General features: G+C 41.6%; 1 protein-coding gene across 2 annotated transcripts in view; it reads left to right on the forward strand.

Moving 5' to 3' along the window:
* Positions 1-4,078: 4,078 nt before the first annotated feature.
* The window catches only part of WDR48 (WD repeat domain 48), a 46,058-nt gene continuing 38,097 nt past the window's right edge, over positions 4,079-12,039 (forward strand). Inside the window, exon 1 of one of the 2 annotated variants that reach the window (XM_082638991.1) lies at positions 4,079-4,142. In XM_082638991.1, the coding sequence (XP_082495117.1) occupies positions 4,095-4,142 (48 nt within the window). In that variant the 5' untranslated portion in view covers positions 4,079-4,094. Of the gene's footprint in view, positions 4,143-4,771; positions 4,873-12,039 lie in introns of those variants that run through there. The other variant, XM_082638990.1, reaches the window with a different exon arrangement.

Below are 12,039 nucleotides of genomic sequence, written 5' to 3' on the forward strand. Positions count from 1 at the left end.
GCCAGAAAACATGTATTTAAACATGTGGACAAATCCGTTAAAAGGCCTTATCATTTCATGAATCTTTTTCCAGGCTGTTGAAAACAAGAAAGCAGGCAGGAACAAAAGATGAAATTTCAAGCTGGTTTGAAAACTTTAGAGCCTACATTATATAAAACAGGAGAAAATCTATCCTGGGAAATTACAACATTTTGGTAATGTTATTATAATATTTTGGCAATGTTTCCTGAGCAAGGTGATACTTAAAAATAATACCTAAAGTATACTGAATATTTCCTACCTACCAGGTACTATGGTAAGGTTATTTCATAAGAACCATATGAAATAGGTACTGTTGTGATTCCATTTTACAGATTAAAAAAACTGAAGATGTAAGAAGTTAATTGACAGGTAACTGACAGAGGGAAGGGTCCTTCCAGAGTAAGATTTAACAAGAACCAGTCTGGTTTATTTGGAAGTAGACGCCTTCTAGAACTCTTATTTACTTTTTAAATCGATTGTATTTTTATTTAATACGTACGTGGATTTTTTTTTCAGGATGTTAAAGTTTTCATGTTGCCTAGGACTTTAAACAAAGGTCTCAAAAACTGAGAAAAATATAGTAGGTGTCAAGGCTTCTTACATTTTGAATAAAGGTACCAATCTGCCTATGGAGGAAATTCTAAGAGACTGATGAAGGAATTCTGCCAGGATAAGCCTCCTGACAGTTACACAAGAAAAGACAAAGAATTAAATGGAGATTGAAGAAGCTGATGATGAGACTATCTTTGTAAAGCTGTGAAAGTGCTGTGACATTTCCCCTCCTCATGGAGAAGGGAGGGTGCATTAGTTATCTATTGCTGCATAACAAATTATCCCACAACAACAAACATTTATTATCTCACACAGTTTCTGCAGTGGCAGGAATTTGGGAGCAGTTTAGCTGAATAATGCTGCCTCAGAGTTTCTCACCAAGTTGCAGTCAAGATGTCATCTGATTAATTAAGCTGAGGTCACATGCATACACTCTTGCTATAAGAAGGCTAGAAAAACTGAGTAACTGTCTTTCTCACTTTCTGTAAGCAGTGCTCACCACCACCAAGACACATAGTGGGGAATTCCCCAAACACAGAAAGAGAACTCAAATGATGGACAGCAGAAAATAAAGCCCCAAAAATATCAAATGTAAAGTCATCCCTTTGGCTGCCCAACACCAATATAACCACTGCTTTCAATGCTTATACTTCAAAAAAAAGTTGTCACTTAAAATACTGCAACTATCCTTTACACAGTCAAAGATGCACTCACTCTGTCACCCTCCAAAAGAGTCAACCCAATGTTTCATCAATTACCACATCCATCATCCATTTCTAAGTCTACAACCTCTAGTTGCTATCTTTTCCTCTGCAACTTACTAAATAATGAACTTTACCAACAATAGCACACCCCACATATAATAGTGAAGTAAAGGGTAAAGAAAGAAAATAAAAGTTAAAACACTTAAAAGTATACATGATACATCAAGAAAGGAAAGGAAACATGACTTCTCATTTCTTCCCCTGATCATGAGAATTTCACTTCCCTTTATGACTTCTTTTTTCCACCAGCTATTCTGTTGTCCCTTTACCTTCAACCAATGCCTTCATTTCTAAGGGATCTGAGTGTTTGATGGACCTATATGTTTAAAGCTATATCAGCAAACCTATTTCTGCTTCATGATCAGGGTTAATTACTTCCACCAAAACCATAACCTTGCTCTTCTCCTTCTCTTGCCTATTCAGTGACACAAGACATACAAAATGGTGAGGTGGCAGTCCCAGCTCCAAATCAGTAGAACCATTGTTCAGCCTTGTTGGAGGAATTCCCTTCTTTGGTAACAAACCTCTAAACCAGCAAAGTCCAGAATCTCAGAGAATGGCAGTTTAAAAAATTGTAATTGGGGGACATTAGGTATAATATCCCTTTGTTCCTAAATCCACTAATTTTACTTTTGGAAATGTAGTGGTTTTAAAACATATCCACAAATTCTTTGACATTTCTCCCATTTTAAAAAAAGGAGTCTCCTTAGATATAAGCAGCCTTAGTAACTAAGTTCTATGAACTGAATATGGTTGAAGTGACACTGCAGGACTTCTACTGTTAGTTTAGAAAAGGCACTACAGTTCCCACCTGGATTTCTCTCTCCTGGCATGATTGCCCTTGGAACCCAGCTACTATGTTGTGAGGAGCCAAACAGCACTGTGGAAAGGCCATGAGTAGGTGTTCTGCCCACAGATGCAGCAGCATCAGTCACCAGACATGTAAAGGAGTGGGGCTTTAGATGATTCCAGTTGCCAACTTTTTAGCTGCCCCAACTGGCATCAAGTGGAAAGTGGAACAGAGATAAGCTGTCCCCACTGAGCCCTGCATAAATTACAGATTTGTAGGCAAAGTAAATGTTGAAGTTGCTTTAAACGACTAAGTTTTGGGGTGGTTATACAGCAGTAGATAACAGAAACAGGAAGAAAGAATGCCAAATATTGGACACTAGTTCAAAGCATATACTGCATCCTATAAAACAGCATCAAAAAGGGTTATTTTCCAGAAAGCACCATAACTAAGACTTCAATAAGACCAGGTGCTTCTTGGTGATAGACTACACAATTAGACCAATGAATTCTATGGGCAACAGCATATTGCATTGCTTCTTTCATTACAGAGTGAATTTCTTGATCAGAAGCAATATGGTGTCAGACACAATGACAGTGCATAAAGCATTCAGGAAGTTCCTAGATGGTGGTGCTGACAGAGCACAGCCATCAAGGAAAGCAAATTTAAACTTAGTGTATTTCAGAGAGGACAAATAACTACCACTTCCTAGATGATGGGGAGGGCCAATGGAATCCGCTTGCCTCCAAGTGGTTGGCTGGTCCTCCTGGAGCATGAGGCATATCACCAACTCAGGACTGCTCACTGCTGCTAGCAACCTGAACGCTCAGCAGTGCCTTGGTGATCCCACGCACAGCTCCAACCTTGTTATCATCAGCATTTCATTCATGAGTCCACTGAGCAATCACTGAGCCTGGAAAAGGAGGCTGGGTTTAATCCACAAAGCTGTTCATTTCATACATATGATTCTTAAGATTCATTCTGCAAAGTCCATCACCATATCCCTTCCCAAGGCTTCCTTGTCACCAGTTCTCCAATCGTGCTCTTTCCATGTCCTTGACCAACTGGCCAAATAATTAGCTTTGGACCATCAATACTTATAATTAGTGTCAGGAAAATTTCCTCAGGTCAAACCTTCATCCAGAAAGGTCTACCTGTCCCAGTATAAGAGATGATTTAAACCAGATACTAGAGTGAGCCCCAACTCCTTCAGGATTTGGAATTTAGTTGTCTCTGTCAACATTTTTTTTTTTTTTTTTTGCCGTGGGTCATGCGGGATCTTATTTCCCCCCGACAGGAGATCAAAACCATGCCCCCTGCAGTGGAAGCTCAAAGTCTTAACCACTGGATCACCAAGTAAGTCCGGCTGTAAACAATTTTAACTAGTGTGTATTTTTTGCCTTCTTATAACATCAATTTCTTTTTGGCCGCTGAGTCCTAACCAGGACCACCACGGAATTCCCCATCTCTTATTTAAACGAACACTGTGCGCCTCCTTAAGATGGGGCCACCTCCTTTGCAAACCTTTCTATTTCTCCTCCTTCCAGGCCAGTTTATAATCCTCCGCCTTTTTTACGTACTTCATGGCAAATATGCCGGTTCCCTTGGCTGCCCACGAATGTTTGAGGGAGTGGAGGTGGAGTCCAAGGCGCCCACCTCCAGCATTAATTCTTTCAGCGCTATTCTTATGCCTACTTGGGCCTCTGAGAACTGCGCAAGCCAGGGTCCAGGCCCACACAGAGCTGGATACAGATTGCTCCCTTGGGTCACAAAGTGGCTCTCTCTCCGCCAGCATTATATGCACGCAACGGTTTTTAAGTGCTTCTGCCGCACCACAGGGTCACCGGCCACAGCGACAAAGATTCCCTGAGGTGAGCTCCACCATGCCTCGGCCAAAGGGGAAGAGGCGGGACATCCGCCCTGTCCAAGCCACTTCCGGAAATGACGTAGGAGTGTCAACATGCAAGATGGCGGCCCATCACCGGCAGAACACGGCAGGGCGGAGGAAAGTGCAGGTAGTGGACCCCAGCTCCTCGACCTCCCGGGCGTGGCTGGCATCCCCGGGCTCACCTCCAGCGAGCAGATACCTCGGGCCGTGGTCGGCCGGGGTAGCGGCTTGGGGCGAGCGGGACGGGGCGCGGCCGGCGGCTAGGGGTGGGGCTGCGGCTCTAAAGGCTTGAGGAAGGGGCGGGGGGGCGGCAGATTGAACCCGCCGGGGCCCCGTCCCGGGACGCTTGGGCGCGCGGTTGGGGTTGCCGGTCGTCCACTGTTTCGTAGGCTTGGGCTTGCGTGGTCGAGCTGGGCTCGTTCCCCGCCCATCTGCCTCCGTTCCCTTGCCTTCCAAGTGCTGTGCCCAGCGGCGTCGGAGCGGAGGCCTGCGGGAGCTTCTCCGCGGGGCGGGCAGCGGAGTGAGTGGGCCCGTGCGGGGGCGTGGCGGGGCTGCGGCTGGGCTGCGGAGCCCTGCAGGGTTTTTGAGCAGGGGTCTGCATGTGGGAGACCCCTGCCTCCTTTTATGCGGGAGCTTCCCCCCACCCCCAAGGTGGAAATGACGTGGGAGTATGCTGATGTTAGTGGGGGAATTATAATTTTCATTGTTTTGGAATTTAATTTCGTCTTCACCATTTCTTCTTCAGAGTGCATCCTTGAATCTTTCTTTCTGTTTCTCTAATGTATTATTCAAGGGTAAAGAGTTACCTAACCCGCCCGTGTGTGCTTTATGCCTTCGTGAATCCAGTTTTGTTTTGGGTACGTTTAAGCGTTATTGCTATCTATTATTTTCAACGATCTGAGGAGTAAAAGCCCTATTACAGGTGTTTACCTGCAGGTATGTTGTATGTAGTGGTGACAGTACGGTACACTTATTAAACATTTACTGAGTACTTAGTTTAGGCCCCAAAATGTGCAAAGAATTGAGAGAGTACAGAAATAAGTAACACCCAAGCTTTCTTTATAAAACACAGCATTATATATAGTTCTACAGGTTGAAATCAGTGAGTGTTTAATAGGTAGTCCGGACAAGGGGTTCCTTCATTGAGGAAATGGCTGTAGGCCATAAAGTCTTCTGGCCAGTTCACTTCTATGTTTTATTGATCTCATTGATCAGTACAGTGTCCTAGGCACTCACTTAGATGTTTGTTGAATTGAGTGACATTAATAAGAATCTAAAATAGCATACCTTGTTGGTGATTTTTAAGTGCATCAGTGATGGGATTTAAGTAACCCCAGCATCCAAGTGAGGTGGTGAGAATGTCTGTTCCTGACTAAAATGTAACTCAAAATTGTAACTTGATTATATTCTAGAGTGGTAGGTACATTCCTTAGGGTAGTAAGGAGAGTTAATTAAGTGTCTTAGTTTCTTGCATTTAGACTTAAAAGGCAATATAAAAGTACTGGATGGGGAAAATGTAAATTAGCTGCAGCATGTGTGGAAAAACTGAATGTTTTAATAAGCTGAATATGAATCATTGTATGCAGAATAAGGAAGATGATCATTTCACTCTTCACTGATCAGAGTACAAAACTAGAGTTTGGGGATCAGCACTTAGCACCTTGTTCTTAATAGGTATAGCAATCAGATTGGTGAAGTGACTTGAAGCTATTTCCTAGGAAGAGCATTCAGAAGAACTATCTAAGATCAGTCTACTGAAGAGAAGATTCAATGAGTCTTGTTAGCTACTTTCAGAATTTGTCTTTAAGGTGTAGAACCAGTATAAGAAGCCACAGAGATTGATTTTATCTCAGCACAAGGGAGAGCTTTTGTTTATGGAAGTGTTTTTTAAACTAGTGCATGTTCATTGAAAAAAAAAAACCCACAAAAAAAGTGTAAATGATAATTGTCTTCCACTCTTTAAAGAAAACTGCTTTGAAGACTGTGAGATATAATCCTAGCTAAGGGTTTTTCACTGAGAGCCCTATTGACATCTTGGGCTGGATAATTCTTAATTGGGGGAGGACTGTTGTTTTCCATCATCCTGCCTTCCCACTAGACACTGGCACCTTCCCAGTTGTGACAACGAAAATTGACTCTAGACATTTTCAGATGTCCCCTGGAGGGCAGAGTCGTTGCTGGTTGAAAACTAATGTTCTATACTTCTTCGTGTGTGTGTACCCGACTTAGGTGACTTTTTTACTCTAAGTGGAGTCATGGTATTCACTGTTTCATGTCTTCCTGTTTGTCAGATTTTTAAATACACATTTCCTTTGACCCAGCAATTCCTTGTCTAAAAAATTGTTTTACAAAAGTACATATGCATATATCTTTCTCTCGTTATGCAAGGGTGTTTATTTTAGGAATGCTGCCATTGTGAAAAACAACAATCTAAATGTTTAACAGTAGTCAATTGGCAGATAAGTTAGGTACATTCATATAGTAGATTAGTTTGCAATTAAAAGATAAACTAGGGCTTCCCTGGTGGCGCAGTGGTTGAGAGTCCGCCTGCCGATGCAGGGGACACGGGTTCGTGCCCCGGTCCGAGAAGTTCCCCCATGCCACGGAGTGGCTAGGCCTATGAGCCATGGCCGCTGAGCCTGCGCGTCCGGAGCCTGTGCTCCGCAACGGGAGAGGCCACAACAGTGAGAGGCCCGCGTACCGCAAAAAAAAAAAAAAAAAAAAAAAAAGATAAGCTAGATGTATATTATTAAAAAGGAAAGGTGTCCAGAAGTCAAAATAGGAAATCAACATAGCATGGTCCCATTTCCACAAAGGAAATAAGGCATTTTCAAAGTCTGGAAGGATATCAACAGTGATTGTCTCTGGAGTATTACATTATGTGATTATTGGTAAGGTGGGAAACAGAATATCTTTTACTTTAAAACATATGAACCTTTATATTTTTTAACTTTTTACAACATTCTTTGCTCTCATAAATTAAAAAAAAAATCTTTCCATTTTGGAAAAAATATATATGGCTACAGAAATTTATTTTGCCTCTTGGCTGTCTGTTTCTTGTACCAAGGTGGGGGGAGCGCAGCAGTGGGAGGCCCGCGTACCGCAAAAAAAAAATTCGGTGCCAATATGATATCCAGTAGAATAGGGCTCAGTAAACTTTTTCTCTAAAGGGCCAGGTGTGAATATTTTAGGCTTTGCAGGCCATTCTCCTGTTTGGTAACCACTCAACTCTGCCATTATAATGTGGAACCAGCAATAGGACAATACCCAAATGAATAGGTGTGGCTGTGTTCCATTAAAACTTTGTTTACAAAACAGACTTTGGCCTGGATTTGGCCCTTGGGTGGCTTTTTACTAACCTCTGTAGAAGTTTTTTACTAACCCCTGACTAAGAGAAGTCAGGCTAGAAAGTGTCCTATTTTTATTTGCAAGACTGCTTTTTAGAATACTTTTTAAAATCAGCACTCTCGAAACATAGGTACAAGCAGAAAGTCATGGTCCACGAGATTGAACAGGAAAAACACATGTAAGAATTATTCATATTTGGCCAATTTTTCTTGGCCAAATTTAGCCTGATGTAGCCTGAGAGCTAGAAGTAGCCTTACACAAAAGAGCTGTGTGGTTCCCTTTATAAGGTGTTACAGAACAGGCAAAAGTAATCTATGGTGAAAAGGGTCAGTTCTAGATTTTCTGGGGGTGGGGTGTAGAGGTTGGGAAGAGGATGAGGGAACTTTCTAGGGTGGTGATGTATATATCTTGGTAGAATTTTGTATTACACAGGTGTATTAATTTGTCAGACGTATCTATGTATGCTTAAGATGTGTACATTTCACTGAATGTAAATCTTACCTTTGAAAAAGGAGCCATAAATGAATAATGAACTCTGGTCAATGATATACATGCTGAAGTACTTAGGAGGAAATATTATTAATGATGGGCAACTTAATTTGAAAGCCATTGAAAAATGATATGGATCAAATGGATGGGTATGTTCAAATGGATAGAAAATGTTCATTGTAGAATATATCCATATGGATATATGGATGTTTGCTGTGTAATTCTTCCAACGTTTATATGTTCTCTAAATTTTTCATAATACGATGTTGGGGGAAAAATAACCTTTAAATGTCAAAAAATGATTAATGATAAGCAGCAGAGGAGGGAAAGTGAAAATTTTTTGTGGTGGTCAGAGAAAGCCTTGCTCAGAAGCTGACTTTTGAGTAAGAATCTAAGAGAAATGAGATTGCTACTTGGGGGAAGAGCATTCCAGTGAGAATACCAAACGCAAAGGTCCTGAGGTGGCAATGTACCTGGCCTATTTGTGGAATAATAAAGTTGCCATTGTGGTTGCCATGGAGTGAGTGAGGGGAAGGGAGTAGGAGCTGAAATCAGAGAGGTAACTGCAGGCCAAATCATGTAGAGCACTACAGGCCATAGTAGGGCTTTGGCTTTTACTCCTGAGTGAGGTGGGAAGCATTTGGTGGATTTTGTGCAGAAGAAATGTGTTTTCTCAGGATCACTTGACTGCAGCTGAGCAAGGGCAGAGCAGAGAGACCAGTAGCTATTTAAGAAATCCAGGTGCTATGTGATAGTGGCTCCACCCAAGGTGGTGAAAATTGGTTGAATTCTGGATGACAAAACTTGCTGACAGGATTTGAGATGAGAGAAGTTGAAGTGAGGCTGGCCCTAAGGTTTTGGGCCTGAGCAACTGGAAGAATGGAGTTGCCATTAACGTCATCACTGAGGAAGACAGGAAAAGCTCACTTTGAGAGGACTGTCAGGAGCTCTGTTCGGGACATGCCGTGATTCAGATGTCTATTAGACATCCAAGTGGAAATGAGTTAATGCACACCTTGGGGAAGCCTGGGGGAATAGCCCAGAGTGTCCTCTTTGTGAGCCTGAAATGCTTTTAAGTCTCCTTTCTTTTCTTAAAAATATTGTGATTTTGTACTCATTCTGTAATATATCCATATTTGTTTTCATACAAAAAATTGTTACTGTGGTAGGCGGAATGCCCGCCCCCCACCACTGCCAAATGTTCATGCCCTAATCCCTGGAATTTATGCATATGTTATGGTTACATGATAAAAAGGATTTTGCAGCTGTAATTAATGTTACAGACCTTGAAATAGGAGGATTATCCTGGATTATCCCAGTAGGCCCAATCTAATCATGTGAGCCCTTAAAAAGCAGAGACCTTTCTCCGCTGGAGGGCCAAGTCAGAAAAATGTGAGGCATGCGGGGGGCCCTCCTGTTGCAGGAGAAGGCACATAGAAAGCATGAGGATTGCAGGCAGCCTCCAGGAGCAAGGATGAATCCCTGGCTGAAAGCCGGCAAGGAAACAGGGCCCTCCGGCCTACAACTACAGGGAGCTGAATTCAGCCACCAACCTGAATGAGCTTGGGAGCAGTCTTTCCTAGAGTAACCTAACTGGATACTGCTGCTGGGGGAATACTCTGTCATTTTTCTCCCTGTCAGAGTCCCTTTAATTGTCTCTTCCAAATGCATACTTCCTACTGAAGGTCTGGCTTCTGGCTTCCCATCCCTTGCAGAGTCCTTATAGTACCTTCTCTTCCTTCCCCCCGCCCTTTTTTTTTTTTTAAACAAATCAAGGCAGAAATGAGTCCTCATCTTCTCTGCCTTTGCCTGTACTCTTGACTTTGCCTAAATGAAGTTTTTCCAGGACTTTGTTCACTCATTTATTGCTTCTGTGTCCAGCACCTTCTACTCCTCTTTTTCTTTTACTTCGATCTCTTCTGCCTGCAAAGCTTGCCTATATCTTGAGAAAAAAAACTTCACTTACTGTCTTTCCCCCACTAGAATGAAAGCTCCAGGAGGGCTTCTGAGCTCACTACTGTATCCTCAGCATTTAGAATAGAGCCTGGCAACTGGTGGATGCTTAATCAGTATTTGTTGAAAGACTTGAATCCTATTTTTCTTCTGTCTACAGCCAATTTTTTTTTCTTTAACAAGTTTTTAATGTGATATGTCTTGGAATATATCATTGTATGTAATTTATTCTTTAATGACTACATAGAATGGATGGACCATAATTGACCTAGCCATTTTCTTATTGAAGTTATTGTTCCTGTTTTGTCCATCATACTAAAATTTACAAAAAAAATTAATAGCAGAGTTATGAAATAGTAAAGGAAGTCTTACAAAAGTAGGCAAAAAGACAGAGATAGGTAGTATAGAATGCATAAAAGATGAAGGATCAGTTTGAAAATTCCAACATCTGACTGATGAGAGTTTAAGAAGGAGCAAAGAAAACAGAGATAGTTATTAATGAATTGATGTAAGATTTCCCAGAGCTGAAAGTTTCTAGATTGCAAGGGCTTTCAAAGGGCACAGCAAAATCAATGATAAAATGACCAAAAATTATCATGATAAAGAACCCCCCCAAAAAATACCCCACCAAGTAAAAAGAGAAGATCCTAAAATCTTGGGCTGTATAGGTGGTGGTGCGGGAGAGAATGAATGTGGGATCACCTTAAAGCTGAGTGAAACAGAATTGGCATTGAATTCAGTGGCAGCACTGGATGCTAGAGGAAGTTAGAGTAGTGCTTTCAAAAGCTGAATTTTTTTCTACATGGACTTCTTTATCCTGCCAAATCAAGTGTAAAGGTAATGACCTTTTCAGACATGCAAGGGCTAAGTCACCTCCCGTGTACCTTCTTCTATGTTAGTTTCTTAAGGTCCTGGGGATGTACTTCTGCCATACTGGGAAGTGAGCAAGGAAAAATTGGAATTCAGGAAACAATGGCTCTAACCCAGAAAAGCAGTAAAGGGAAGCACCGAAGGTGACAACTGTGCCAGCAGACCAAGAGGGCAGCCAGCCCAGATTAGAGTGAGAATGTGGGAGATTCTGAGGGGGAAGCCTTGTGGGAAAGTGGGGGTTGGAGGTGGGTTCTTGCTGGACTACCTAATATGCCGCAGTAATTCAAGAAAATCGAAGTTAAAGTAGAGGGACCCATTGAAGGAAAGAAGGAACTCTAGGGAAAATGAAGAGCTCTCTGAGGAAGGAAATGTATTCATAATATAGTACTTGGCTAGTCAGTAGATAGCAATTACAGTCCAACAGTGTAGCACTGATTATTTAATCAACCAAAAACAGTGATAGATCTATCGATATCAGAAGAGTAGAGGGAAGAATTACTGAGGGAAGTTTCAGAGCTACATCCTAACCTACCATAGCTTGAGTAAATAGGCGATGTCTAAAATGGATAAGGATAAGCACAATATTTCGAGAAATGCGGTAGCTATCTAATAGAAACAACCAAGAGTTGAAATTAATTACCTCTAAAGATTAAGACTGTGTATGGGGAGTCTTAACCAGACAGTAGGAAGATGGTTTTTCATTATTGTCTTTCAGTACTATTTGATTTTCTGAATACAGGCAAGAATTAGTTGGATAAGAATTAAATTATAGGGCTTCCCTGGTGGCACAGTGGTTGAGAGTCCGCCTGCCGATGCAGGGGACAAGGGTTCGCGCCCCTGTCCGGGAAGATCCCACATGCCGCTGAGCGGCTGGGCCTGTGAGCCATGGCCGCTGAGCCTGTGCGTCCGGAGCCTGTGCTCCGCAACAGGAGAGGCCACAACAGTGAGAGGCCTGCGTACTGCAAAAAAAAAAAAAAAAAAAAAGAATTAAATTATAAATTCAAAAAACTAAGTAATATATGCCTATTATAAAACATTCATAGTGTATTAAAAAGGCATGAGTGAGTGACAGTCACCATAATTCCATCACTCAGGAATAACTACTGGTAGTTTTATACATGTATATCCTTCTAAACTTGTGTGTTTATTTTTAAATATATCTATATTTAATATTATGCAACATGTTTCCAGTAATGATTATTATACACTACTGTGTTAGACCATGCATACTTCACTTAAATATACCCTGGGTTTCTTCCGATATTAATCAGTCTAGAGTTACACCAACATTTTTAATGATTAAATAGTATTCTCTTTTATAGATGTGTGTGCCAAAATTTACCCAACTAGGTAGGATACTTGTA

Source organism: Mesoplodon mirus (assembly GCF_964341445.2).
Source record: "Mesoplodon mirus genome assembly, chromosome: 12".
Lineage (NCBI taxonomy): Eukaryota > Metazoa > Chordata > Mammalia > Artiodactyla > Ziphiidae > Mesoplodon > Mesoplodon mirus.